This window comes from Aspergillus nomiae (assembly GCF_001204775.2).
Source record: "Aspergillus nomiae NRRL 13137 chromosome Unknown contig00002, whole genome shotgun sequence".
Lineage (NCBI taxonomy): Eukaryota > Fungi > Ascomycota > Eurotiomycetes > Eurotiales > Aspergillaceae > Aspergillus > Aspergillus nomiae.
Window position 1 is genome coordinate 228,673 of NW_015378057.1, and position 27,747 is coordinate 256,419.

General features: G+C 48.4%; 12 protein-coding genes across 12 annotated transcripts; 6 read left to right on the forward strand and 6 right to left on the reverse strand.

Moving 5' to 3' along the window:
- Positions 1 to 473: 473 nt before the first annotated feature.
- Positions 474 to 1,580, reverse strand: ANOM_000089 (uncharacterized protein; the record flags this gene model as incomplete). The annotated part of the gene is made up of 2 exons (XM_015545347.1): positions 474 to 1,441; positions 1,505 to 1,580. The coding sequence occupies 2 exons, from the start codon at positions 1,578 to 1,580 to the stop codon at positions 474 to 476; spliced, it is 1,044 nt and encodes a 347-aa protein (XP_015412407.1).
- Positions 1,581 to 2,474: 894 nt separating this feature from the next.
- ANOM_000090 (putative MFS transporter) lies at positions 2,475 to 4,506 on the forward strand (the record flags this gene model as incomplete). Its single annotated transcript, XM_015545348.1, has 10 exons — positions 2,475 to 2,753; positions 2,816 to 2,858; positions 2,908 to 3,074; positions 3,131 to 3,325; positions 3,377 to 3,552; positions 3,613 to 3,690; positions 3,758 to 3,964; positions 4,019 to 4,086; positions 4,139 to 4,234; positions 4,298 to 4,506. The coding sequence occupies 10 exons, from the start codon at positions 2,475 to 2,477 to the stop codon at positions 4,504 to 4,506; spliced, it is 1,518 nt and encodes a 505-aa protein (XP_015412476.1).
- Positions 4,507 to 5,521: 1,015 nt separating this feature from the next.
- Positions 5,522 to 6,840, forward strand: ANOM_000091 (glycosyltransferase family 31 protein; the record flags this gene model as incomplete). Its single annotated transcript, XM_015545349.1, has 2 exons — positions 5,522 to 6,431; positions 6,470 to 6,840. 2 exons carry the CDS (start codon positions 5,522 to 5,524, stop codon positions 6,838 to 6,840), a joined length of 1,281 nt encoding a protein of 426 aa, XP_015412477.1.
- Positions 6,841 to 7,328: 488 nt separating this feature from the next.
- On the forward strand, positions 7,329 to 9,205 carry ANOM_000092 (uncharacterized protein; the record flags this gene model as incomplete). The annotated part of the gene is made up of 3 exons (XM_015545350.1): positions 7,329 to 7,528; positions 8,685 to 9,046; positions 9,105 to 9,205. The coding sequence occupies 3 exons, from the start codon at positions 7,329 to 7,331 to the stop codon at positions 9,203 to 9,205; spliced, it is 663 nt and encodes a 220-aa protein (XP_015412478.1).
- A 583-nt stretch (positions 9,206 to 9,788) lies between these two features.
- On the reverse strand, positions 9,789 to 10,259 carry ANOM_000093 (uncharacterized protein; the record flags this gene model as incomplete). The annotated part of the gene is made up of 2 exons (XM_015545351.1): positions 9,789 to 9,883; positions 9,938 to 10,259. The coding sequence occupies 2 exons, from the start codon at positions 10,257 to 10,259 to the stop codon at positions 9,789 to 9,791; spliced, it is 417 nt and encodes a 138-aa protein (XP_015412479.1).
- A 1,391-nt stretch (positions 10,260 to 11,650) lies between these two features.
- On the forward strand, positions 11,651 to 12,613 carry ANOM_000094 (uncharacterized protein; the record flags this gene model as incomplete). Its single annotated transcript, XM_015545352.1, has 2 exons — positions 11,651 to 12,050; positions 12,123 to 12,613. 2 exons carry the CDS (start codon positions 11,651 to 11,653, stop codon positions 12,611 to 12,613), a joined length of 891 nt encoding a protein of 296 aa, XP_015412480.1.
- A 232-nt stretch (positions 12,614 to 12,845) lies between these two features.
- ANOM_000095 (allantoate permease family MFS transporter) lies at positions 12,846 to 15,240 on the reverse strand (the record flags this gene model as incomplete). The annotated part of the gene is made up of 5 exons (XM_015545353.1): positions 12,846 to 13,122; positions 13,603 to 14,018; positions 14,104 to 14,506; positions 14,562 to 14,985; positions 15,039 to 15,240. 5 exons carry the CDS (start codon positions 15,238 to 15,240, stop codon positions 12,846 to 12,848), a joined length of 1,722 nt encoding a protein of 573 aa, XP_015412481.1.
- A 632-nt stretch (positions 15,241 to 15,872) lies between these two features.
- On the forward strand, positions 15,873 to 16,781 carry ANOM_000096 (DUF1445 domain protein; the record flags this gene model as incomplete). The annotated part of the gene is made up of 1 exon (XM_015545354.1): positions 15,873 to 16,781. One exon carries the CDS (start codon positions 15,873 to 15,875, stop codon positions 16,779 to 16,781), a length of 909 nt encoding a protein of 302 aa, XP_015412482.1.
- A 501-nt stretch (positions 16,782 to 17,282) lies between these two features.
- Positions 17,283 to 17,781, forward strand: ANOM_000097 (uncharacterized protein; the record flags this gene model as incomplete). Its single annotated transcript, XM_015545355.1, has 2 exons — positions 17,283 to 17,616; positions 17,684 to 17,781. The coding sequence occupies 2 exons, from the start codon at positions 17,283 to 17,285 to the stop codon at positions 17,779 to 17,781; spliced, it is 432 nt and encodes a 143-aa protein (XP_015412483.1).
- Positions 17,782 to 18,977: 1,196 nt separating this feature from the next.
- ANOM_000098 (putative C6 transcription factor) lies at positions 18,978 to 21,295 on the reverse strand (the record flags this gene model as incomplete). The annotated part of the gene is made up of 3 exons (XM_015545356.1): positions 18,978 to 20,156; positions 20,208 to 20,468; positions 20,519 to 21,295. 3 exons carry the CDS (start codon positions 21,293 to 21,295, stop codon positions 18,978 to 18,980), a joined length of 2,217 nt encoding a protein of 738 aa, XP_015412484.1.
- Positions 21,296 to 21,601: 306 nt separating this feature from the next.
- ANOM_000099 (cytochrome P450) lies at positions 21,602 to 23,385 on the reverse strand (the record flags this gene model as incomplete). The annotated part of the gene is made up of 5 exons (XM_015545357.1): positions 21,602 to 22,030; positions 22,088 to 22,315; positions 22,381 to 22,409; positions 22,467 to 23,100; positions 23,167 to 23,385. 5 exons carry the CDS (start codon positions 23,383 to 23,385, stop codon positions 21,656 to 21,658), a joined length of 1,485 nt encoding a protein of 494 aa, XP_015412485.1. The 3' UTR covers positions 21,602 to 21,655.
- A 1,297-nt stretch (positions 23,386 to 24,682) lies between these two features.
- ANOM_000100 (uncharacterized protein) lies at positions 24,683 to 27,420 on the reverse strand (the record flags this gene model as incomplete). The annotated part of the gene is made up of 8 exons (XM_015545358.1): positions 24,683 to 25,125; positions 25,186 to 25,317; positions 25,396 to 25,900; positions 25,993 to 26,140; positions 26,211 to 26,831; positions 26,892 to 26,949; positions 27,006 to 27,157; positions 27,218 to 27,420. 8 exons carry the CDS (start codon positions 27,418 to 27,420, stop codon positions 24,683 to 24,685), a joined length of 2,262 nt encoding a protein of 753 aa, XP_015412422.1.
- Positions 27,421 to 27,747: the final 327 nt, after the last annotated feature.

Here is a 27,747-nt window from a genome sequence, read left to right on the forward strand (position 1 = left end):
CCCTCTCTGAATTCTTTGCTGAACCAAGAATCGGAAAAGGACCCTCGGAAGGACCGGGTAAAGCCTTCGGCACTCTCCTGATTTACATTGGCGTGTCTCAAACGGCATTTCCTGTGCTTCACGCAGTGATTGAGCTGGAGACCCAAGGCTGACCACCTGCGATGTAGCCTGTACCCACACTCCGTATCTGATGCGACCCCGGTACTGCTCTATCAGTCTTGATTGACGGAGATTAAGGAGTGGACGGAATGGGCAACCATTGATAACAAATAAGGGTTCAGAATGTTGGTTTGTAGCAGCATTGAAATGAAGCCGTATTCCTGCTGGGCATCTAGAGGGATATGACTTCACAGAAAGGCGAGAAAGTCTCATCATAAAAGACTGCGTAAGATAGAACAGATCATGTGTGGAAGCCTGAGTGGTCCCAATCTATATCGCACAATGTATCATCTAACTGAGTGAACAAGCAGAATTTACCCCAGATCTCGAAAACAAAAGAATGATGACCACCGTGGTCCCCACGCATCCACAAATCGTTTGATTAAGCCAGAATCAATCAATTCCACACCACCTTTCAGCGAAGGGCTCGCGCTTTCCGTCTTCTCCATGGAAAATGATAATCCTGAACGACCGGGGGCATCGTTATTATATTTCTCGAAGAAGCCCAACAGTTTAATCGTTGGAGTTTCCCGCGGATCCTGCTCGAATTCACGCAGACGCTGCACCCATTCTCTCTTGGGAATGACATCAAACTTCAAGCCCGCCTGCTGTAGAGTTGGCAACAGATCCTCTGTCCATCGGAAAGTTCTGGAATTCTGAACATGGTAGACTATGTTGGGGTCATGAGCAAGAGACTTGGCTTTTTCGTTGGAGACGATCCCACTTAGCTCTAAACCGGATCTCGCAACTACATCAACCGGAAGCCATGCTGGAGTCTCATCTAATGCTGGTAGCACTCCCAATGTCTTGGCGGTCCGGAGCATAAGTGGAATCGCCTCAGTCGGGTTCCAATGCCCAGTAGTAGTGTCTCCGACAGTCTGTCCGATTCTAAGAACCTTGGCTACCATCCCCGTAGTCAGCGCGACGGCATGCACAATTCGCTCGCCCACAAGCTTGGACCGAGCGTAGCACATATTCTGAGCATGTGCAAGCTCAGGGATTGGGCCTTCGGCGATCTGAGCCGGAAGAGGTGTAGCAGCAGCCGCAGAGATCGAAGAGCAGAAGTAAAACTCGGCGGGACAACATCGGCGACTGGATATGCAGAGGTTGATCAGGTTCTGAACGCCTTTGATATGTTGTTGCTCAAAACTGCGAACACCTAAAGTGAATTTTACGGCCCAGGCTGCATGAAGGACATGTGTCAACGAACTACGCAGTTCGTCGATGGTTGTGGCTGGAAGACCTAGGTCTTCTTTCCCGAGGCCGAAGGGAATGCGGCAATCTTATACCCGTTTATAATAGGGAGAGACCTTGAAGATAGACTCGAAAGCACGTGATCCAGGACTTGGGGGTAATTGATGGGTGAATGCAGCCTTAGGGCTGTCCTCACCCTCAGCCTTGAGTGTATTTGAGTATAACATGACGGGTGATCTTTATTATGCAGCTCGTTATTAACACGATATGTCGGATCAAAAATCGTAGTAAGTTGCTTAAGTACTAACTCAGTGGGATAATTGCCCATGAGCATTTACATTATCAGTTAGAGTAGCCAAAGAACCAATCGGACAACATTGAAGGGAGGCTTTGGCCTCAAGATGCTTTTCCGGGTCCATCCTCTCATTTCCGTACACCAATTATTCGGCTTCACAAAAATTCAGACCCCTGCTCGTGCGAGCCCGAGGCTATGAAGAATAAAATTATAAAGTCACAACCGACAAGCATGCCATTAAGAGCTCTGGAAATGAAGCACACAATACGAACATTCGAGGTAAAAATATGGGGCGTGGGTTAATTCATAGAGATGCTGAGATCTAGTTGACAATCGGTATAGGTATAGGTTAGTAGTCATAATGGGTAGAGCTATCAAGCAAGAGGATATACGAATCCGGTCAAACAGATACCTTATGGGCAAGTGAGTGATTGATGCCACTGACCAGACGTGTAGTATGACAAATTCTGTCAGACCGTTTGATTGACACTCCTTTTCCTAGCGCGGTCGATCTTGGATCCACTTATCCGTCTTCTGTGGGGCATTTACTCGGATATGCAATATACGCAACGTTTATGGAGGTGTAGCCTTTCAAGCCTTGGAAAACTAGTACTCTCTGCGTTGTCTTTGCGCCAATCGTCTACCCCACGGGGAACCTTGCTTACCCCAGATATTTGAAGGATAGAGCTTGGTCCTCCCCAGGAGCTTTATACTGGTCACTTTGGTCTGCTCTTCGTCTATTTCTACCCCGCCATTTTCTTGGAAGTTTCCTGGCTCTCTTCCTGTTACACGTTTTGAGTTGGATCGAATATTGGAATCCTAAGTTATGGACGGTACCAAAGACCCCGGAAACCATCACATTGAGCAATGTGTCGTCGAAAACCCCAAAGATCAAGATCTGAGGCCAGTACCGACGGCCTTGATGGATTGGTCTTTAGAAGAAAGAGAGCGACGGGAAAAAGCGCTGGTCAGGAAGATTGACATCCGACTACTAATCATGATGTTGGTTATGTACATCCTCAACTACTTGGATCGTAACAACATTGCAGCGGCAAAGTTGGCCGGCCTGCAAGATGACCTAAACCTCAAGGGGGAAGAATACCAGGTAAGATACCTTCCACTGAACAGGAAATCAAACCCATTTCGAGATCTGACCGCCAGTCAAAGGTCTGTGTTAGTATCTTATTTGTCGGATACCTCTTGATGCAAGGTAAATCTAGCTTTGGAACCTTGTTGAAAATGCCAAGGGTTAATCACAGTAGTGCCGTCGAATATGATTCTCAACAAATTTGGCAAGCCTTCGATCTACTTGCCAAGTTGCATGGTGGTGTGGGGTGTCATCTCCTGTTCCACTGCTGCCACACAAGGCTTCGGGGGCTTGCTGGCCGTCCGTTTCTTCCTTGGGTTTGTTGAAGCTGCTTATTTTGTGAGAAAACACTGGCTCCCGCTTACCGACCCCTCCAAGTTGCTAATATACGCCAGCCTGGCTGTCTCTATCTCCTATCAGCATGGTATACAAGGAAGGAATTAGTTAAACGGACCGCACTACTATACGCCGGGTCATTGATCTCCGGCGCATTTTCGGGCTTAATCTCCGCTGGTATCACAAGCGGTTTGAACGGCGCCCGAGGCATTGCAGCATGGAGATGGCTCTTCATTATCGAAGGGGCGCTAACGGTATGCTTGACCACTGTGTCAGTAGAGTTAATATTTGTGCTGATGTATCAGATCTTTGTGGCTCTATTCGCCTTCTTCATTGTCCCCAATCTTCCCAGGACGACACCCTGGTTAAGTCATGACGAGAAAGCGCTTGCGGCCTGGAGACTTGAAGAAGACATCGGCGAAGACGACTGGGTCGATAGTGAGCATCAAAGCATGTTCCACGGTGCAAAGCTGGCTATCTTGTAAGATAAATCGCCTACCCTGGAGCTTACCGTTCAAACTAACAATGCGTGTCCGACCAGAGACCCAAAGACCTGGCTACTGCTTGGCGTCATCTACGGTTGTACATCGTCTGGAGCTGTAACCACTTTCTTCCCAAGGTATAAGACTCCCTCCTGGATAGCCCTATATCTCATTGTATGAACATCGAAACTTACTTATTCAAAGTGTGATGTCCGGACTCGGCAAGAATAACATTGATACCTTGCTCCTGACGACACCACCATATCTCATAGGCACAATTATTGTGTTGATACATGCCTGGAATGCAGACCGGACAGGAGAGCGATACCTCCATCTTTGCCTACCACCCATTTTCGCTATAGTGTCATTCATCCTCTACATGGCTGGAAACAACTTTGCCGCTCGTTATGTGTAAGTCCGCACAACATATGCTACAAATGAGCGGCTATTGACAGAAGCCCACAGGGCAATGTGCATCATGCTCGGTAGCATCTATGCCAGCTACGTCGTTGCCCTCGGATACATTTCGAACAGTACGAAACTCCCTCTCGCGATAGTATAAATGACCGATATTAATGAAGTTAGTCTTACCCCGGCCCGCCGCAAAACGTGCCGCTGCTCTGGCCTTGATCAATTGTCTGAGTAACGTGGCCCAGATCTACACCCCTTACCTTTACCCTGGTAGGTTTCCATCTAGTCAAAAAAAATAATATGTGGACAATTGCTCACCAAGTAAATGGCAAGATTCGGCCGCGCCGCGATACATTACCGCGTTCAGTGTTAATATCGCCATGTGCGCAATGACGATCATATTTTCCACTGTTCTTCGCATTTATCTCAGGAGATTGAACAAGAAGCTTGATCAAGAGGAGGGTGCCGATTTGTTCATGTATGCTGGTATTAGTGAAGGGCCTGAGGTGGCCGCCAACCGGGGCTTCCGCTTCTTGCTTTAGAACTTGAAGATCTGAACTTGGATTTTTTAAGTATGCTTGGCTTTTCAATAGACAGTCGTCCGGAAGTAACAAACACAGATCAGAGTGCAGTTTATGCCCAGATGTCTATTCTTCGCCTTTTGTGTCATCAATATAGAGATATTGAGACTGTCTGAATCTTATGCCTCAAACATTGAACAAATTGAGTCTGAATCTGCATATAGAATGAAATCAATGGGCGTGATGAGTATTTCCACCGTTATGAAGAATGTTCAGTGTAAGGCATTCTTAGCATGTGTAAGACCTCTGTGGAATTTGAATCCTCGACCGTATTCATTTGCCTAAATTCAGGTAACAATGTTGATTTTTCCATGTAATGGATTCAAGCCATACCTGAATAAAGGCTGTTATGAGTTTGAGTCGGATTGCTGGAGGATATGTTTCAATCAAAGACCACAAATGTTAGCGTAAAAGAGACCCAACAGGTAAGAAAGGGGCCTTTCCACTTTTTTCTCTGGTAGACTCAAAGATTAGGGTGATTTGCACTCTCGGGACTCTACGAATATATATTAGCACATTGACTGGTTATCATACATACCGTGCTAGCGTAAATTCCAAAGTGACTGCTCGCAAACATGAACGTGCTTTGACTAGCGACCGCAATAGCGGGAAAGAAACTGGACCCTATGTTGCAAGGTTAACTTGACATCTGGCGCTTGGACGCTGGGTCCAGGCTGCCTTGGAACTCGCCAAGAATTGGGAGGAAAAAAATAGGAGAATTAATTATTGGCCTACCGTACCCCACAGGCCCACTGTGGGCGAACAAAGGCGTCCAATAACCCGACAAGCCACATAACCACCGCCAGAAGGAACATCAATCACTCCATCGTAGTCCACGTCAGCCGCGCGACCGGTCAGGGGTGCCTGGTCCCCACGACGACACACAAAGCACGAGGGGCGTTGCCCGTGGGCTTCTTAAGTCGCAACATGGCCTCCTTCACCCGCCGCTGCCACCTCGGCGCAATCCCTCAGCTCCATGACGGCCTTTCGTCCTGCTCACCATCCGCCGCGCGGACGGATTGCCTGGATCAGCCCGATCCTAGGTCTGCTGGTCATTCTCTTCATATATCTCACCCACCGAAACATATCGTCCTCAATCGCATTCCCGCATATAAAACAAAATGCCGACACAAACTGTCCCAGCCTCCCTGGCATGGAGGATGTCTTCGTCGTCCTCAAAACAGGCGTCACCGAAGCCCGCGACAAAGTCCCCGTCCACCTCCAAACCACCCTCCGCTGCATCCCACACTACATCATCTTCTCCGACTACAACGAAACGATCAACAACGTGCAACTCCACGACGTCCTCGACAGCGTAACAGAGGACATCAAACAATCCAACCCGGACTTCAGCATCTACAACCGCGTGCGCGCCGCCGGGCGCACAGCGCTTACCACCTCCGACATGAACCCGGACACCAACACCGCGTTCGGCAAACCGAACAACCCGGGCTGGAAGCTGGACAAGTGGAAGTTCCTGCCGATGATCGAGGAGACGTTGAAGGCGCGTGACAACGCAAAATGGTACGTCTTCATGGAGGCCGACACGTATTTCTTCTGGCCGAATCTGCTGGCCTGGTTGGCGCAGTTGGAGCACCAGAGGCCGTATTATCTAGGGAATCAGATGCAGATCGCCGATGTGGTCTTTGCGCATGGCGGGTCCGGGTTTGTGCTTTCCAATCCGGCGATGCGCGCAGCGGTTACGCTGCGGAGGTATGATTTGGATGCGTGGGATCGCGTGACAAGGGATCATTGGGCCGGCGATTGTGTGTTGGGCAAGTTGATGGCAGATGCTGGCGTGGGCATGCTCTGGGCCTGGCCGGTGTTGGTCTCGGGCCAGCCGAGCGAACTGGACTTTTTCTCCGAGGGGTATCGCAAGAAGCTTGGTGCTATGCGCCGGTGGCTTATCATCATTTGGGACCAGAGCAGATTCGTGACCTCTGGGAGTTTGAGCGGAGGTGGTTTCGCGAGGGCAATCGCAAGCCGGTCTTGTATCGGGATGTGTTTCGACATATGGTCCGGCCGAAGTTGGGAGGCACGGTCGCCGGCTGGGATAATCGCATTGGCGAGACGCCGGGAGAATCGAGTCTCAGCTTGGTGGAGTGCCGGGTGCTCTGCTATCGCGATGATAAATGTGTACAGTATAGTTATACGGATGGGAAGTGTTGGACATCCCATGTCCCTGTGTTGGGCGCGCGGAAGGACGAGGTCGCCTCCGGCTGGATCACGGAGAGAGTCGATGCCCTGGTGGAAGATATGGGCTCCTGTCCTCAACCAAAGTGGATTGTAAGCTAGATGCTATACCGGCGCTTGTAGGCTGAGTGTATAATTCATGGATTATGAGTGTATCGTCCAAAATAATGCGCGAGCACATCGCTTAGCCGCATATAGAGACTCGAATAGGGTCTTCTGCTCGAATCACCCTCCATCGATTGCTCGATCCAATTAACTCCTGGCACACCTCCATAACCAATGCCCATTTCCGGATAAACCCCGACGTTGCTTCCCAACTCTCTACTCTGTACGGCTCTCCCCACTGGATATACCCCTGTCTCGAGGCAGTTAGATTGCCATTGTCCCCCTCTCTAAGTGCCAATTTACTGGCAATAGGAGGCTTGCTAGACCATAAGGAACCAAAAAAGTGCTCGACGATTTTCTCGCCAAGCAAGTCTATCACAAGTTCCGCATGATCATAGCAAGTCTCCTTAGCAATCAGATTATCTCGCATCTTCGGCATTGGCAAGAAGCTGATGAATGTCGCTATAAAATATCCATCTGCAGCGATGTCGGAACCAAACTCTCAGGGAGACCGGGCCTCGTCGCGAAAATATGGAGGTACCGAGGAACAAAGCGTGACCGGGGCGGGTCTCATCTTTCTCAATGCCTGGGATGATGAATGCCGAGGGCCCTACCAGGATATACTTGGCATAATGGACTCCCCGGAGCGCATTAGATTGAATAGGATGGAGCAAGTGGTCAGCGGGTAACGAAACTCCCGCTTCAGACGACCGATGTGAAGTCGTCTACCCTTGGTTGGAGCGCGAGAATGGCTCGACAGGAAGATAGTGGAATTCTCTATGGAAGAGCTTGGAGCATTCTGCGACAGCGGTACGTGCCACGGTTGGCAGGGAATTGGAAGGTTGAGGCGGAAAATGCATTGTCGTATGCGCCAAGACCGTACGTGGGTGGCCCTGAAGGTCTGAGGACTTTCCTGGGACGTTTGTCAATCACACTTATAAGCCGGAGGACGATACCAGGCTTTGGAAGGATTCGCTGGAGATGGTTAGTTCGTCGGATGATAGGTAATGGGGATTAGAGGTTGGATCTTGCAATGCTATAATGGTGGTCATTCTTTAACTTGAGTGATAGTAATTGTATGCAATGCAGTATCTATTGTACTTCCCGGTAGGAAGATGTACGTACCCTCTGAAAGGAAGGAAGCGGAAACCAACTGTCTCCCTATCGGCCATCTAACGCGTAAAACCACTAAACGGAAGATGAAGGAGGGCCGCAGTTTTGTTAAGACCAGATATCTCTTGAGATTGAGAGATCTTCTAAGTCACCCACAAGAATTGAAAGGTCAACGCAGGGCTGAATGGGAATAAAATGTCAAATTAGATTGAATCACTCACCGTTGTTTGGTCAAGTAGGAGGGCGATCGCTGCTGAGATGCAGGTAAGGACGCGAGCTGGTCTAGATTTGATTATAATGGTAAGTTTCATCGTGGCTCTCGATATATTTTGCCAACCCGTCTGAGTTAATATAATATATCGCAAGGAAAGCTTCCATCTGGAGTTGTGTAATGTAGCTGTGACCCTGACTAATGAACAAGTAGAATCACGAGGAAAGAATGTAGGTCCTGAGGCACCGATCAGTGATGCACAGATGATATAGCGAGACTCATCTACGTAATACGTTAGGTGATTCTGCTATCATAATGACACCCAGGTACTGGAATAGTCTAGTTTGACACTACTACCCCTCTTCTTCAGCCCATCTTGTTGTCCCCCTAGAAAATCCACACTTTGCTCCAAGAGAGACAGACACAAAAATCACAAACAACTTTTACGAGACAGGTATATCCTATGTTATGACCACTTACATCAAGTATAGTATAACAAAGCTAACTCTTAATACAGACATCACCAGCAACTCCTAGCCATGGTGAAGTTCAGCAAGCAGACCCTGTCGGATGGCACGCGTGTCATCGTGCGCAACCGTGTGTATCCTGACCGAGGTGCCGTCTTCAAGCTCTACTCATTTATCGATGATTGGGGGCAACATGGTTACTATGGGAAGCTCAGCTACTCCAGGTGGAAACGCGCCCTCAAGAGCCAATGCGGCTTCTCCACTAGGCGCCATCGTATCAGATGTAAACTCTCGTTGAACAAAGGCTCACAGGAGCTTATCTATGTTTCCTGTGAGAAGCAGTTTGTTGCTGCTATTGATACCCTGGCGAAGAACGGGGCTGATCTAGAATTCGAAATTGTTCACAAATTTGGTGTGATTCCTCTGTTATTATATGAAACAGGTTGAAGATATGAGCTTACTTCTGTTAGAATGGCTGCATGAGAAGGTAGATCTCTTTTCGAATGGAGGCCGAAGGACTTCGCGTGGATCTGTCTATTTTGATGCTCGTGAGAAATGCGATCTTGATTGATCATTGGACAGTGGTCCACCTCCTTGGTGTTCAGACAGACTGTGTTGGGATTTGCTTCGTAGTTTCTAAGTTTATGTTGTATCCCGGTCTGCTTTGTGGAGTTTCTGTTTTGGTGAGGTTGGGAAACCGTGCTTTTATCGATGTTTTGGATGTGTTGTTGTTCTAGCGTACTTGAAATTGTATGAATTGCTTCTCTTCGGAAATGCACGACGGCGACATTCTAAATAGTTACATCGCGTATTACATACGCTGACCAGCTGATTAGATATTCTAACAGCTTGAAAATCCTTTCATCCATAATCAGTATTGAGTATTATTAGTGGAGACATGCCTATGGAGGAGTAGTGAAAGCAAGTCACCGATTTGGTCTGAACCTATGGACGTAAAAAGCCATAAGACATTGCCACAATACAGAAGCAGTAGCTCACCAGGAGACTACCAGCATTGCCATCTCGCAAGGATAGGCAGACAGGTTCAACACATCGAACGCAACAACGCAAGCCAAGTCAAGACGATTGGTTCCAAGTGGACAGTCACAACGGCCCTCAACACGGGCTCCACCAGGATACGCGTTTGGTAGTCTTCAATCAGAGACGTACTGATCATCAACCCAAGCCAAGAACTCCTCACGGCCAGTCGTATCATTCAGGGTTCCATCATGGTTAGTCTCAAGTTGGCCTAGAAATGTTAACGGCCTATTTCATAGTTCCTGGGCTGGATCCGGGTACATACCATCCTGGGGCACAATCTCAAACTCAAGACCGCGTTCGAGGTTCATTCCGATGGCATAGTGCCAGTGAGCTTCGCAAAAGATATTTCCGGTGACCTCAAAGCCATCACAGTACACAGTGTATCTGGCGAAGTGGATTTCTGGATCGAAATCGCAAGTTTCAATCAAAGCAGTGACCCACTTGACATAGTCCAGGTCCCTGACATACATGGTTAGACCATCCCAGACCCGAGCAAAGTCCCAGGCCATAAATATCCCGCTTTTGCTGGGATTCATCCGATTGTGGACCTTGAAGGACGTGTCCCAGGCTATCTGACGGGGCATGTTTGTTGCAAGCTAGACATACAGGTTAGTCTGTTTTACTACTGACATAAGGTGATGTAATTTTTGTTCGCCCGATTCAAATATGAAACCGGATGAGGGTATCTCACCTGCTAGTATCAAGATGATAGATGGATGAGAATAGATTGTCAGATTGATGCAGGTGGTTGGGAGATGGTGGCTTGAGACGGTGTGGGAGAAGGAAGAGCAGGGGCTGAAGATAAAGGACAGAAACGCAGAGTTCCAGACTACTAGTAGTTTCACTTGATTCACTCTGTCAGGCTCCAGCAGCGTCTATCAAGGCTACCCAATCGAGCAAGCCAATCAGGTCTGCAATCATAGCAATGCCTACTCGCGTCTCAGGTGTTACGCTCTCGCGCACCACAAGATATCAATTTCTTTTGTATCTTCTCCTCAGCTCTACAGAGCATTCAACGGATTATCCACTCCTTCCAATCTTTTGCTTCTCATACTTGACCTACTACGGCCTCACACCTTCAAACAGCGCAAAATGAAAATACACGAGGATATTCCCATCGAAGTCATCAATCGCGTGGATCCCGAGCGGAGCGCCTTTCTGAGAGCTTGGTGCATATGGCAGGATGGAAACAGCAAAGATACTCTTCCTATCTGGGATCTTGACTATCGATACTGGAAAAAGATACTTCTCAAGCAGTGTGACTTTAACAGCCTGAACCTGAGCTGAAGTTCTCGTTCAAACGGGACGGAGATACAGTCACTGGGTACGTGTTCTGTAGAATGCAGTGGTTTTGCGCCATACAGGCGATGCTGGAGGCGGAAGAACCCCAGCTTCAATTTGAAATTGTTTGGAAGAGCGGTAGTTCCCACTGTATATGATCATATATTACCTGGTTACACAATGATAGCTGACGTCTACAGGAGACTATGAAGGGAAACCCGAGCCAACCTTGAAAGATGAGTCAATTTTGAAATTTTGAAAAATGTCCATTACAACTGGTTGTTTGGAAGTGGGGTATGGTCACAAAAAGATGTGGACCTCTGAGCTTCGGGGAGGTTTAACATGTCTGATGGAAATAGTACTAGGAATCACACAATGAAGTATATGGTGTTCACTCACGTGCTTTCTGTAACCCTACCGCCATATCAATATCATCTTTAAGATCACAGCATACCTAAATAACAATGCCATGCTTATTTGCTCGACGTTGTAACGTTCTACACACAGCTTTACGACGGAATCAGATGGAAGCATGATGTTATTCACTGGTAGGATCTCCTTTGTCGGTTAGGCAACGATTTGAGCACATTTACCTAACAGATCTTTACACCCACCTTCCTTTTTCCATCACACCTCATCTTTCATTATCCAAGACCCTCACATCTCAAATCCTGCAAAGATTCCAACATCTACAATGTTGGACTACCTGACCACACAGGCCCTGATCATCCGTATATGGGCCACTCTCCAGCGTGTAATAGGAGCTACCGACGCTCGTGTCCCCCGCCTCGCAGCGGTTGAGTTGGATAACCTCTACACGGACTACGCGACCAGAAGCCAACCTGTGGAATCTTACGAATTTATTACGCACATCTGGGAAGCTTTTCTACGTCTTGCAGGACAGGTAGATCGTAATGGAGATGGACATTCGCAGCTAGCTAGGGTAATCCTGTGGCTAAGAAAGCTCCCTCTGAGGCAGCTCCCAGAGGTCCTCATGCTAGATGACAGTGATGGATATCACGAACCTCGTCAGATGATCTTCCTGTGGGACGGCCTGAATCGGATCGATTGTTTCCTGCCACCATTCCGCGAAAGTTAGTTCTACCCTGCAACTGTCTATTGTACTGTACACGTGGACGATCCGACATCATGGCTAACTTCACCAGGTCTCTTGAGAAATGAAGCAGAATTCCAACAGTACCTCAACACACATGCCTTCGCTGCGCTACTCACCGAGATCTATCTCATAAGTGTTCCGCGGCAAGCTATGGCGGCCATAGAGGAGGTCACCGAGGGAACGATAACCCAAATCAACGGCGAGGAAGTTGTAACGAGGGATATACGCGCAGTTGAGCATCTTGACAAGAAAGCTGCAGTTGCGGGTGTCTGGCTTGTGCACGCCGCTTATAGACTGTGGCACTACGGTACACCAAACAACATTTCACAGGGTGGCCCATGGTGGCAGAGTATACAGAGTAGACTGTCTGGCGACAACTGGAGTCCCACTGCCATGCATCTTGAGCGTTTGTGGTTCTGGAGGAACCAATTCGATGAGATTCTTGACCACGGTGATGTGTCCACCATGACTTTTGCCATCGTCGCAAAAGCAGTGGACAAGATGGACGGACTCTTTGGACGTGATTCTAGAGAGGGTTGATTCCTTTGGGGGAGCCCCTGTCTGCGGCTGCAGACCAAATCTAGTTCTCGATAGCAAATAACCTTAGGATCCATAGTTTATTGTGGAGGAATCATAGTGGAATTTCAGATTAAATACAGAATCATTAACACTGGTCGTAAAAGCCATACAAGCACATAAATATCTATTCTGATCTCGTCAGCACTGTCGAAAGTAGTCGTACAATATAGACACATACCATTATCCCATGCGGTTACAGCAGATCACCAGCCTCCTCCATGATGTCCACCGCCATGATGCCCACCAAAGCCTCCTCCACCATGATGTCCGCCGTGATGTCCTCCATGATGCCTACCTCCAAACCCAGGCCCTCCCATACCTCCATGATGGCCATGATGATGATGGCCACCCATTCCCATGCCGAGTCCACCACCACCATGATGATGATGTCCTCCGTGATGATGATGTCTTCCACCAAATCCTCCCGGTCCCGAGTTAAACCCTCCTCCCATGCCAGCACCAGGACCGAACTCGTGTTTTCGCGGCGGTGGATATCCACCTCCGCCCATTCCCATACCAGGGTTCATATGATGGCGGCGATTGCCACCACCGAGAAGGGAGAAGCAGGAGCCCATGTTGCTTTTTGGTTGTACTTTCTTGGTTCGTTTGGTAGGAGGTACTAATGTCGGGCAGTGGTTCATAAAAGTTTCGTCAAGCAATATTAATTGTAGGTCAAAGTATACCAATCTATCCAATCTAGAATATAAGGCTGAAGCCAGTGGAGATCCATATAAATATATCCTACGGTACCTTTTTTCTTCCCTTCTTACCAAAAATCTTATGTGTACGTACGTCATGACGTCATGTACCCATCCACCAATGAAGCGTACGTACAACCCTCACTCCCAAGAAAAATATCCAAGAAATACGGAAGAAAATCTGATGAATGACATAACTATTTGCAAAATGCCCCTGAACCACTGGAACAGGATGACTACTAGTAGTGATACTTGAACTCCACTTCCGCGTCACCGGTCCTGACCCTCCGCGTATCCTCTTTGCCGTCAATAATCCTCTCCTTCTCGGCGTTCTCCCTCCTCAGGTACATCGCATGCACGAACACCAGGATCTGCGCTACGCATATAGATCCCAAGGAGAAGGAGTTACCCAGTACATAGGGTGACTTGCGATAGATCTGCCCTGCGACAATGCCCGCGCAGTTTCCGATGGTCTGTTGGACGCCGACCGCCAGGGCTCGACGGTATTGTGGTGCGAAATTGACGTTCAGCCAGGCGACGTTCAGTCCGACGCATGTATAACAGGCGATTGCGCAGAGGTAGGTGGCGAAATATTTCACGGGGTTGTTGGACACGGCGAGGAGGAGGATGTAGCCTATTATTCCGAAGATGTTGGCGATTAGGATGTACTATCCTCGCACGTTAGCACATTGTTCGCCATGCTAGTCCCGATCTTGATTATCGGAAAAGGGAAGGATGAGGGACAGGACTTACGGAGGCAAAGCGCGAAAATCGATCCGCACAATATGCTACTGCAATAAACACAAGTGCAGCCCATATATAGACCGGCACGGTCAACACATTGCTCATCAGTGAGTTGTATCCGATATCCTGCAAAATTGTCGGCAAGAAGGTGCTGAATCCGTAGAGCAGGATGTCCTGACAGAACTGCGTGGCGGCGCTGAACGCCAGTTTAGGATCGCGCAGTGCGGTCCACATTTCCTCCCAGTTGAACTTGTCGCTGCCCATGTATTTGCGGCGTTGTTCGTTCCGCACGCGCATCATCCATTTCTCTTCTGCAGTCAGGAAGTATGATTCTGCGGGATCGTTGGGGAGGCCGAACCAGATGAGGACGGCGCAGACCATGCTGAAGAGGCCTTCGATGATGTAGACCCATCTGGTTGATTTCTTGGTTAACAATGCAAGGTAATAAGGAGGGGGGACCCAAATACCTCCATCCGGCCTTTCCTCCTAGCCCGTCCATATGTAGCAGTGCGTATGCCAATAAACCTCCCACGGCGCCAGAGATAGCTGCGGAGCTGAAAAGGTAGGAGACGCGTTTGGCCTGCTCTTCCCGCCGGTAGACCATCGCCAGGTACAGATTCAGACATGGGAAAAGTCCCGCTTCGCAAGCACCCAGAATCAATCTTGTGGCGTAGAGTGCAGCGACGTTCTGCACGAACCCCGTAAAGATTGTCGCTAGAGACCAGACGATGCACAGTCCAGTTAGGATATTGCGGGGCGTAAGCTTTTTCATCAACACGGCCCATGGTGATTCTAGCAGGACATAAGTCACGTAGAAGATGGACACGGCGATCGAAAATTGCGTCTCGGAGGCCCCGATATCCTCGGGCATCCCCGCGACTTTGACATTACCTGTTTGAGGTCAGCTCCGCCATCTTAGACTGGCCGTAAAATATTCGGCATACCGATATTTGTGCGATCCAAGAAACATGACAAATATGTCACCATAATAATGGGAATAAAGGCTAAGTCCAGTTTCATCAGGAGTTTCTTCTCCTTTTTCGGATCGAGCACGACATCGTCCACATCGCCGACCCCCGGCTCCTCTATGGAGGTTTTGCGATCATTTTTGTTCTCGACCGGGATATCCTTTTCGTCTGTCGACATGGGAGGCGTCCAAATAGGCTGGTCGTCTAAGTGACAAAGTGCTCTTTCGTTCTCGAATTTCTGCGACAGATGCAACTGCACTTCCACCCCAAAATCTCCCAAACCCAGGTGACAGGGGGAGGGAAAATATGGGGTTAAAAGAGTCTCGTGGATCTTGCTGATCCCTCCGTCACGATTACCTATCAAGATAGCGCATGCATATCTTTCCCCTCCTAGTGCATAGCCTTTGGCTGGGTGACACTCCCGTTATCTGAATAAGGTAGCACTTGAGTAACAGAAATTCGGCCAACGTCCGCGTCTCCGCTCGTTGAAGAGGCCCGTTCGGGCCGAAGGGTCAAGATAAGTGGTGGAGAGGAGTTTATCAGTTGGTGATCCCTACTAATATCATTAGCTCATTGGGTGGTCCGACTGATAAAACCCCAGATATCGGTGAGTGGGCCCCGAGGGTGGATATGGGGAAAACGAGTGGGTTGAACTCCGTGTATAAACGCTGGGGTCGTTTGATGGTCGTCGACACCCCGTCATGGCGGAAAATAAGTCATCCTCATTCCGCGGGGAAGGTCATATAATTCAAATGTAGAACACAAGTACTCAACACAACAGACGACCATAATGCGATTATTCTTGTAGAGATGGACCCCACGCATTGTCAGACAGCCCACCAAATCCGCCTCCTCGGACGCCAAAACCACATAACCAACACCTCGGGCTTAGCCCCAGGATATCTCCAAGCCAATCTACTCATTCTTCCCTCGAAGCACGCCGAGGATTTCCACAACCTATGTCTCCGCAACCCGGTCTCCTGCCCCTTACTGGGGCTCACCCCTAAGGGCAACCCCAACACTGTTTACCCGTCATCCTGCATCAAATACGACGACTTCGACCTCCGAACGGACTGTCCCAAATACCGTGTTTATAAAGATGGCAAGTATATTGAGAGTCGTACCGATCTCCTCAACCTCTGGACAGACGACTATGTCGGTTTTCTAATCGGATGCTCTTTTTCCTTTGAAGATGCCCTGGCTGACGTGGGCCTGAAACCGAGACACCAAGCCACGGGAACCATTGTTGCCATGTATAAAACACGAATTCCATTGTTAGCATCGGGAATCTTCAAGAACGGGACTTGCATTGTCTCGATGAGACCCTATCGGGTAGAAGATGTAGAGAGGGTTCGGGAGATCACCAGACCCTTCCTGGCCACACATGGGGAGCCGGTCGACTGGGGATGGGATGCCCTTGAGCGGTTGGGGATTAGCGATATTGAGAAGCCGGATTTTGGAGAGAGACAGGCTTTTGAGGAGGGGGAAGTTCCAGTCTTTTGGGTGCGGTTCTCCTTTCTTCCCCTTCCATTCTCCTTTAGCTATGAAATGACTTTGTTAATTGTTCACCAGGCGTGTGGCGTCACACCGCAAATGGCCGTGGAGTCAGCAGGAGACCGGATCGAAGGGCTGGTATTCGCGCATGAGCCAGCCCATATGTTAGTTACGGACTTTACCGTCAAAGATTTGGAAAGATTGGGAAAGCCCCTTTATAACTAATTCGATAAATGCTTTATTACCTTGCATGTTCGCCTCCCTGTGTAACAGGCTTTCGGTACTCAGACCCACGATGCATGTGGAACTTTTGAAATAAATCTAGAAGCAGTGGACAAATCCAGATATCACAGGATGTTCACAGAACGGATAGATAAAATATTGATTAATGCAAGCACGTTCAGATGCAATGTGCTATAATACCGGCCTGGTGATGAAGTAGTGGCGCGATTCTCCAGTTGGGCATGGAGTATATGCATTATATAGGCTTGTTCGAGACACATATAAGGTATTCTCGTCTCCTCCATGGGAGATCCTTCTCTCCTTATGCAGAGATCAAGGTCTAGTCAACGCATACTGGATTTCAATCCGTCCGTCTTAACCCTTCGAGTACATTCTGTCGTCTTTATCAACCTGTTATATTCGACTACTTCTAGTCGATCCCTAGCCATCAGCCTTTCTAGAAGGAGTTACAGGGACCTTTTCCCCTCCCATTCCAACTGCATCATGTCCGAAGCTGGGCCACGAATTGCACGGGATGCTGTGATTGTGGTGGTCAATATGGTCGACCCAGTTCGGAGTGCCATTAGGAAGGCTCATTGGTTGTTCCCGGAATCCCATGCCAATGACGCTAGCCTCCGCGTTAAATGGCTGAAGTATCCTGAATGGGAGATTTATTTGGACGAACAATGCTCGTATTCCTCTCAGAAGCATTTTCTAAGAGCCCTTATCCGTGGAGCTTACCAATACATTCACTGCGAGAGAGAGTGGCTCTCTAGCGTGGAACTTTTGGGGGAGGTTTCCGAGGTGAAGTATGAATTTGAAATAGTCTCCCGCAGAGGTAAGAACACCTATATCAGATAAATCAAAGTATTGCTTACCATGAATTGAGCTGATTGCATTCGTAGATGTGTACGAAAACCTTGGATATGAACCCATTGAGCCTGATGAACGGGACATGAGCAATCCTCGTACACCTATTGTCGGTCTGAGCGATGACTACTAGTAGATACAAGGGGTGAGCGGTATGCAGTCCCACGTTTACCGCCTAATCAATTTGGATTCGAGCTGGATATTTCGCGGGGATGTTGCAGGCGAAGGTGACATGTTGGAATTATAGATACCTGGGTCATGTCATTTGTTAGTACCTCAATGCATATTTGCTATTATCTGGATTCAGCTGTAGATTGTATTTCAGTCGCTCGGCATATCTCTTATCCTCCTACATGACATAACTTGTGTCAATCGACCCTATCACCCCCTAGGCTTACACGCCTACTATGAAAGAACCAGTAAAACAAGCCAAATAGATCAACACACATTTAACAAGTACCTCAAGATACATGGACAACTGCAGCACTACTCTAAATCCAATTCCACTACATTAATGTATAATATATAACAAATATATACAGCACCAAGCACCTACAAACCACCTCTATATTCACCAACCAGCAAGTCACCAGACACCCGTCTGTAAAAGCATGTACATCTCCGCAAAAGCTCATCTATATAAGTCGAGTCCATAATATAAGCCCATCTCCTACCGAATCAATTCCATTAAATCACACAATTTCACACTTCACAAAGTAAACCGTATCCGAAACCTCCTTCTCAACCAACAATGAATTTCATCATCCGTCTCGTGACACACGCTATGAGAAGGCCGCACAGAGTACGCTTCATTACCGCAATAGTCAGGACTGTTTACATACTTTCGAACAGGCGCGATGATTAACCCACGATCACTAGGGGAGCAGTGTTTCTATGGATTTTAGTGCTCACCGTTCGTTCTAAGCTACCAATATTCCCACTCCTTGAGAGCTCCGTGTCGAAGATAAGACAACTAAGCTCCTGTTTCCGCTAGACGGGTTCCCATAGTCGGCTGGTCTCTAGTGATACGAAACCACCTATACAGACAAACTCATCCGATAAGTCCATTATTTTGCTACCTGTTCTTGTCACGATACAGTTGAATGACCTTCTGGCATATTTATAACTCCGGTACCTCAAAGCCTTTGTAGCAAATAATGAGCTTGTTACATATCATACCACAACAAAAGTCAACTGTACATCTGGATACACTTGTTCATTAATTAATTATGTGGAACCAGACCTACTGAATTATTTTACATTGGCTATTTTAGCACCAGGTAGTATTATATAGAGGTAAATAAACTCATGGCATTTTCCACAGTGCTGTCAGAAGCAATCCTTCATTAAGCTTGACAGCTCACCTCCAAAGTCAAACGTGTAGCCATTCCCCATGCGAGCTCCATACTGCCACGGTTCCTCGTAGGTCTGCACCCCCGTCCCCACTGACATGATCTGGTCTTCAATATTACCCACTGCTTCGAACCATTCCATCAGCTCCCGTGTCATCTGAGCTCCGTCGGGTGTTGTATGACTCTGCGTGCTAGGTGCCGGCACTTGTTCCATTGAGTCCACCGCTACAGCACCAGCGGCTGGCTCGAGTGCGGTACGAGCCGTCTCTTCGGGCTGTTGGTGGGTCTGCAGCCCAAGTTGAGGCCCCAGTTTTCGAAGGCCCTTGATTGACCTCCACAGTCGCCGGGATACATATGATCGCGGCGAGAAGCCTTTCACTAGTTCCAGAGCCATGTAGAACTCCTCTCTAGAGTGCGCACTGAATTGGGCAGGTGTGTGCGATACGGCGAGGAACAGAACGGCAAGGGCTGACACGAGAAACCAGTTGAATGTGACCTGTTGGAGACGGTAAATATCTGACGTCTGGTTGAGTTTTGTGATGAACTGGATTGTTTCTTTGGCAAGGTCAACGATTATTTGCGATTCTGCTGGATAACGCATCATATGAGCCGCTGAGTACAGTACCGGTCGATAGATGAGCATCCTCAGCTGGTTGGCTCGCAGGTAAAGTAAAGACCGCAGTCGACGGATACTCCGTGGCTCTTGTTGCACCTGATCCAATGGCTGGTCAAGACGCAGGGACTCAGGAATTGCAGCAGTCCATCGTACGACCTGCCAGTCTAGATAGTTCATCTCGTCCTTCTTGATCTCGTTGGTGTTGTTGAAAGCTGATATGAACTTCCAGACCTTTGCCGCAATGCGACTATACCGAATCATCACCCGCAAGTAGGGGGTCTTTTCCTCGGGCTCTGGAAGCCACGGGTCAATGTCCGTGTCTTCCAAGGCAAAGGGCATGCCCGTCCCGAAGCTCCAGCGCATGTCCAGAACATATATGGACCAGAATAATCGTAGAATACGCTCCTTTCCTTCGGCCAGAATAGCCGGCTGTTCCAATGTTTCCCGTCGGTGAAGACCTTTCTCCAGACACATACGTTCCACGATACCGATCGTCCTCCAGGCAAGTGCTTCTTCGTCCATTTGAAAGTAGAAAATCGACTGGGTGACTACGTTAGATCATGCGAAGAGCAAAAGCACGGCAGAACTTACCACCAGCGTCAGAAATATAATACCTCTGATGTCCGGAGGCCCCCAGACACAGTTATCTGCCACCTCCTGTACATCTTCAAACAGCCGCATAGCCAAATCGCTGTTTCCGCTTGCCTCGGCCGTTATTGCGCACGCAAGAACCAGTCTGAGAATATGTACGTCGTAACCATCCAGCTTCGTATCACCGTTCTGCGGTACAGACCCCTCCGACCAGGCCTCTGTTCCCACCTGGCCATATAGAATCTCAACCTGGTTGAGTAACTGCTGCAGGTCCAACACAGGTACATAATCCCCATCTCCTCCTCATACACCCTGCATAATCTAAGGGCTTCATCCTTTCCAATAGTCCATAGAGGGTCACCCCGTCGTGTATGCAACACCTGGGTCGGTGAGGGCGGCGACGGCATAGGCGACGGCTCCTGGGTCAAATCCCCGTCCTCCCCAGCATCATTGCGCTCGACGATCCCACGCCGCTGAAGACTCGATTTCGCAATATCAAAACTAAACGCGGAGGTTGTGGGACCTTGAAAAGTCAAACCCTTCGCCGATGAGACACGCCGAAAATGCCTCTGCGAGGAGACAGACGAACAGGTCTGGTCCGGTCGCGTGAATGACGTCGGAGCAGCAGCACCTTGAGTAAGTGTATGAACGGCGGCCGTCAAAGCAGTGATTTGCTCCTGCATGGCTTTCATCTGCTCGCACAATTGATCGAATCCGCTAGGTTCCATCAGTCTAACTTCTCTCCGCCCCACGGACCTGCGCTTACTGTTCATTCGCGGTGATTTCTTGTCGCTGTCCCTCCTGGTACACGCATCCAATCCGCTGCCTTCCGCACCTTTGACATGGCGTCTCACCATTACACTTGATTTTCCGACGCTTGCACTCGTTACTATAGTTCGTGGTTTCAGTATGAACTTGAGCTTTCGACAGTTAATACCGGGAAGGATGAACGTGACCCACCATGCCTTTGCGATGTATTTCCGTCTTTTCCGCGGGCGGGGATCGTGCGATTCTGTGTCGTTCTCTATCATGCGAGTATCCCCGTTGTCTGCGATTTGGTCTGTGTCATGATCCACCGGGGCAGACATCTTGACCAGGTTCCGGTATGAGCGGAGAGAAAGAAAAAGCCGATGGATGTTTTGCTGTTGGGTCAAGTCGCTAATGCGGGGGTTCGGCAGCCGAGGTTGCACTCTAGCCTGAGCGGGTTTAGGCGGCGACGATCCACTCGGCAGTTATCCACTCCCTGGAATGGTTCCGTTCCCGCTAAGGTCTTAGCTTGGTTCGTCGACTACGTATTAGTACTCTTAGTCGTTATTGGACATGTCCTCCGTTCATTGCAGTGTAGTCTTCACATTCATAATACTATGTACATTTTCATTCTAAGCGTTCAAGTATCATAACCGACGCAATTCTAAAGCTAGACTGTGAAAAACATGGAAAATAGAAGACTACAGGTCCTTCGTCCGCTCATCGCTCTCCACAATCCATTGTTGAAGCTTCGGTGCATCCCGCGGCATGAAACCGACCTTGAATGGTTTCGGCTCCGTGGTCAAAGCTGTAGGGATCGCATTGCAATCGATCGCATCCAGGATAGGGCGATCTCCCGGGTTCTGCGCGGGATGCATCGTGAAGGCAGTGATCAGTCGGATGTACGCCGTGTATAGTTCGCGATTGGCAAGATGGGATCCCGCACACATCCGTGAGCCAGCTCCATACCCGTAGTGAGGAGTACCGGAACCTTCAGAGACTTCGAGATATCGCTCAGGGATGAACTTCTCGGGCATCTTGAAATGGTCCTCGTCATAGTCGGCAGCCCAGGCGTTCTGTAAATTAATGAGTATGCTTACTGGAGCGCAGACCGAAAGAAGGGAGTATCTTACCATGAAGAATGTAGTTCCAGCCGGAATCTTGGCTCCGTTGAACTCAATTTCCTTGATGTTTACCCGTGGCAGACAAATCGGAATGACAGTCCAGAATCGCAGAGTTTCCTTGACCAACGCCGACACGTATGGAACCTTCTCCTCAACCAAACACTTTTCCCACGCATCGCCACCTGGGTAGACCTTCATGATCTCGTCATAGGCCTTCTGCTGAATACGCTGACCCTCCTCGGAAGCCAGGAAGCGATGCCCATAATCAAGTTACCGGGAACAGTATCCAAACCAGCCGAAACCATGGTCAAGCAAATAGACTTCACCTCAGCTGTTAATCCATCCTGTCAGTGAAGAGCTCTAACTTTTACGCTGGAAGCTTTCTTACCCTCGTTAAGCTTTGCTTCCGGGTCCTTCAGGATATTTCCAGTAATGCACGGCTTGTCTGTTCCCTTGGCAATTCTGTCCTTGAGAATACCCAGCAAATACGTTAAGTACTTGTCCCGACGAACACGGAATTCCTCAGCCTCGCGATTCATTTTAGGGATAATCCGCAGCAAGGGAATGTAATCCTGCCAGTTATTGCTCGTACTGCGGAAGTTTGACACACCACGCTCGACATCGACTATTTCCTTGAGCAGCTCATCATCGACATTACCCGAGATCCGGAATCCGTAGTTCAGCGTAAGACTGGTATTAAGCGCGAATCGCTGGAAATAAGCAGTGGGATTCACATCCACTGTTCCGTTCTGGCTATCCTTGAACAGTTCCTTGATACTAGCGGTGGCTTCCAGATCAATGATCGGCATATACGACTGCACTGCGGGACGATTAAGCGCCGTTGCAGCCGCCTTGCGCCGTCTCTTGCAGGATTCATCCCAAGGAGATGTACCAATTGTAAATCCCTGCGAGCTGGAAACGACGCTATGGAAGGTGTGGAATGTTGGACGGGAGATGAGCGCGGATTGGTCCTTGATCCAGAGCTGGCGCACGGAGTCGAAACTGTTGGCGAAAACCACGCGCTAAACAGCGGTCAAATCAGCTTCACGCCCCCTCACATCAGCCACCGAAAGAATGTCAAAGCTAACCTTGTTGCCCATGCGCACTTGGAAAACTGGGCCAAACTTCTTTGCCCATTTCCCCGCAACCGTCGCGTGCTGGTCCCCTAGTTGTAAAAGATTCCCGAAGAGAGGAACTCCGGGGATCTCTGGGAGGCCTTTAATCTTCGGAATATCCGTGCGGTTCAAGTAGCGGATAATGAAGTACGCCACCGCGACAGCGGCGAGCGCGATCGTTTGTAACGACATCTCTGAAAATGTTTAGAAGAGGAGAAAGAAAACGGTTGTTATCGTAGGAGAAATCTCATTTCAGCTCAGGTGGCATACGGCGCGCCGGGTTTTATACCAAACATCTCGGTTTAAGCATCAAGCCTCCGCAGGGGTTATTACGTCGGTTGCACGGGACTTTTCCGACCATGGTTCACTATAGGTCCACGTCACGGTATTTAGACGGATTGCCGTTCTCTTGCTAGGGTCTGAGACTTGTCACCCAACCCTGCGAGGGGCGGTCATCATTGCAACTTCGTGAATCAGGCGCACCTCATTGGTTGTACCGCCTTGACCAAGGAAGAACCTCCATACCTCAGGCGGCATTTGATTCCGCGTCCACGGTTAAACGCGGACGCGGAACATCGCGGCTTCACCTTCCGCTCATCGCGCTAGTACATACAATTAAACCATTATACCCCGGAATGCAGCAGCTAGGAACAATTTTGAAATGAGATGACAGGCTTCATGAATCTCGGGGAAAGCTACAAAATTACGGATTCGAAGCTTCGCCAAGGCGGCCCCGGATTTCCCCCAATTTAGTGACTAGGATTTCCCGCTATATTTCCGCACATTGTCGTAATTGCCGGCTAAACACAAAGTGTACCAATTGATAAACTTGGATTAGAGCATAGGGTCACACTACTGAGCAAACCCGAATATATACCTGTCATATGGAAGTCAGAATGATCTCCTGGTTAAAGTGTGAAACATTTTCTGTCGATCAATTAATGCAAGTCATCTAGGAACAACCTATAGAATGTCTGTTATGATCATCTCTTCACACACGGAAGATCACGAAGCCCAAATTCTGCGCGGTTGACCCCGTGCGCCAAAAACTATTCAATGAGTGATGGAAATTGAATATCGACTACAATAAATTAGCCATAAAAAACTAATTGAGAGTTGCCTAATAATTATATGCTGTACCTATATATTTATTAACATAGAATATAGTCGAGAAACTTTTCTGGTGCTGTTAGTTTGCTGATTCAGCATGCTGTATTGATCTCTTTCTGAAGATATATAAAATGGTGTACCTCATGATCATAGAACCTAACCATTAACTAGCGAACACTCGAGCACATAGTCTAATCGATGTAGAGAGCAATAACCACGAAGCTATAAGCTTTGCTTTAGAGTCAGATATTTAATTCATTTGGTAGTGTTATAATAGTACTAATCATCTCTCGGAAATACTCTGACATCGTGACATATTAGGAAATATGCGGGCCACACTGGGCAGCGTGTCAACTAGCTAAATGCTTGCTTGCAACCACTAAGCGGAGACCCCCACACAGACACCATATCCCAGCCAAAGAGTTCTACAATCGCTCCCTACCTGTGGGTTCCATTTGTAAAACGTCTCTAGCGCAATCCCGTACGCCTTTGCAATGGTTTCACATTCATCCCCACTCTTTACCACATGGTACGCATTGCATGTTTTGATCGCACCCGGTTGGGGTGTGACGGTCGCTGAAGGGACGAGGGATGTGGCTGTACCAATGGTTGAAGTGACAGCACTAGTTGCTTGGGTTGGTAAAGATGTGCTTGACGACAGTGGACCAGTACCCAAACAAACTGCGCGCGGTTCTTCACCTTTAAGCCCTGCAAACAGCCCAGTCGTGCAGTCACCCGTCCCTATCCATGGGTTCAGCTCCACTAGCTTGGCTTCTGTGAGAGAAGAATCAGGGCCGTCAACTAGAACGGAGCAATCATAGCCTGAAAGTGTTAGTCAGCTTGGCCTATCAATCGGAGGAGATCACAGCAGGAATAATGTACCATCAGCCTCTTTGCCACGTATCACGTAATAGCAATTGCAATCAGACGCAGTGCCCTTCATGATCCATGCATTGTCGACAGTGTCGCATGATGTCTCAACGTGCCCACCGTCCGAAGACGCTCCCGAAGTAACTGCCTCAATTCATTAGCATGGTTCGTGCGGTCCACAGATTAATGTAGCGAGCAGGTAACCTGATAAAGAATACTCACAATTGTATGAGATCAGGACGCAGTAACTATAGCCCATGCGAACCACACAATCCGATGCATCCAAACTTGGGTTCCACTGTACGAAGTCATCAACGGTGACCGAGTACGGGTGGCAATAAAATGAACACGCTGAGTAATTAAGGCCAATTTCGTCCATGAAATCGGTATTGAGACCCCACTCCTTCATTGGGTTATTATTTGCATCAATAGCATCTCTATAAACTGCACAGTCTTGCAATGTTCCTGGAGCATGTGGCTGTGTATAGGTTGGTCCTGGAGTCCATGTCTCTGTTGTACTTGCAGGTCTGGTGAAGCTGGTGGTAGGTGCTGCAGTGACGGTCCATCCTGTGTAGGTCGCAATGTTGCCGACGGCTCCAACGCAGTAGGCATACCCATCCCACAGGTTCGTGCAGTTGACAGAGACGTCTGGATTCAGGAACAGCCACTCCTCGTATGTAATCCCGGCATTAGCGGCAATATCGGTGCACGAGTCATTATATTTAGTCTAGAAAATGATTTGCCGAAAGTCTGTTAGATATACGGCCCGTTGACAGAGCTCTAAAAAAAAAATAAAAAAAATAAAGGTTGGCTCCTTACCGTATACCATTTCCCACAGTAGTGATTGGAACCTGCCATAGCATTTGTCGGAATTGGGGCAGGTGTGCTGTAGACTATACCCGTAGTAGTGGCAGTAGATGTAGTTGTTGGAGCGCCTGTGGGCACTTCTATAGCACCACCTGGGGGTCTGTCATTTTAAAAATTAGTAGGTAACACAATGAAGTCAGGGAGAGCAAATCTATCTGCTCTCTACTTACCCCCGACAGATTTCCCATCCGTAAAATAGATGAAAATTGTCACACAAAGGGCTGATAATCGGATTCCAAGCTAGGATTTGCGCCATGCTTACGTTCCAGTCAGACATCATCTGAGCGCAAGTATCCCCAGCCAAAAGGGTTGTCGAGTTGCAGCTCTCCGGAATGCAAATGCTTTCTCCAGGTGCAGCCAGGTTTGAGCAGAAAATCGTAATGTCATTGGCGACCATGAGGTTGTATGTAGAGACGCTATGTTTGGAAGCAATTGAATGGCATGTATCGTTAGCCTGTACCGTGTATGTGGATGCACAGGTGTGGGTAGAGGTTGGAGTAGCAGCACCAGTACCAGTGCCAGTCTTCGTTGCTGTGATAGACGATGTAATAGAGGAATTCAACGCGTATCCTGTAGGCGCTACATAGGTGTATCCAGTAGCGCTACAGCTAGAAGTCAATGAAGCAAAGTCTTCTGCCCACTCATCGTCGTAACCTATCGGCGATTCTAGCTGTACTTTGAATGGCCCAAGGATACAATCAGAACAATTATGCGCTGCTCTGTCATCGTCCGTTGCATTTTTCTGGCCTCGCCATTCTGCCAAGACCAAGTCACAATACTTTCCTGATGAGCTAGAATGTATATGTTAGATAGTCGCACCTACCACCTTACAGATTCTGAAGGGATCTTACGATTCTTTGTAGCAGCTCACATCGTACGTGTATAGAAGATTGTCGATCATGAATGTTGCTTAAACAGAACATTTCTTAGCAATCATTTCCAGGGCACATCAAGGATAAACGTACCGGGATATGCAACATTGTCATAGACCATCACGTCTTCCTGCCCTGTACATGCCGCTTGGACAGTGCCGCGAAGTGCCTGTAGTTCTTTCCTGCAGCTGTCAACACAAAGGGCCTGGAGAGCATCCTCGGCCAATATGTCAACAGTGCCGGTGCTTTGGGTTATCAGTTAGGCATAAATCTTCAAATGCTTGCGGCGGGTGGTTAGAACGAACCCGGTTGTATGAGTTGCAAGTAGAGAAGGGCATGAAGAAACACTCGAGTTAACGGCGTTAAAGCATGCTTGCGTCAGGTTGAGAATATCCCATGGGTAAGAGTACCATTCGAACTGCTGTCCAGCGACAAGTGTAGCACTGGCAAAGCCTAGAATGGCAATCAAGGAATAAGACTGCATGTTGTGCCCAGTACCCAGAGACATACTGACGGGAGAAGAACAGAGTGATGGATACTTGAGAGACTTCATAAGAATGATATCCATTGGGGGGCTTGCCTCCGTGCTCTCGCTTCATTCACTCATGCTCTAATCCGCATACACTTGTAAAGCTATCGGAATTCGGCCTAGGCTCTACATATATTAGGGTGAGCTATATATTTTGCGGGCCTGCAATTTCAGCTAGGGAGTACAATATTTCGTATTCGCACATTTCTCGATACCTTTTTAGTAATAGCAATCATACTACTACGCTAGGGCTCTCTACGGAGCTCTGAGCAAGGTTGGTGTTACATTGTATGTGTTTATGAAGCT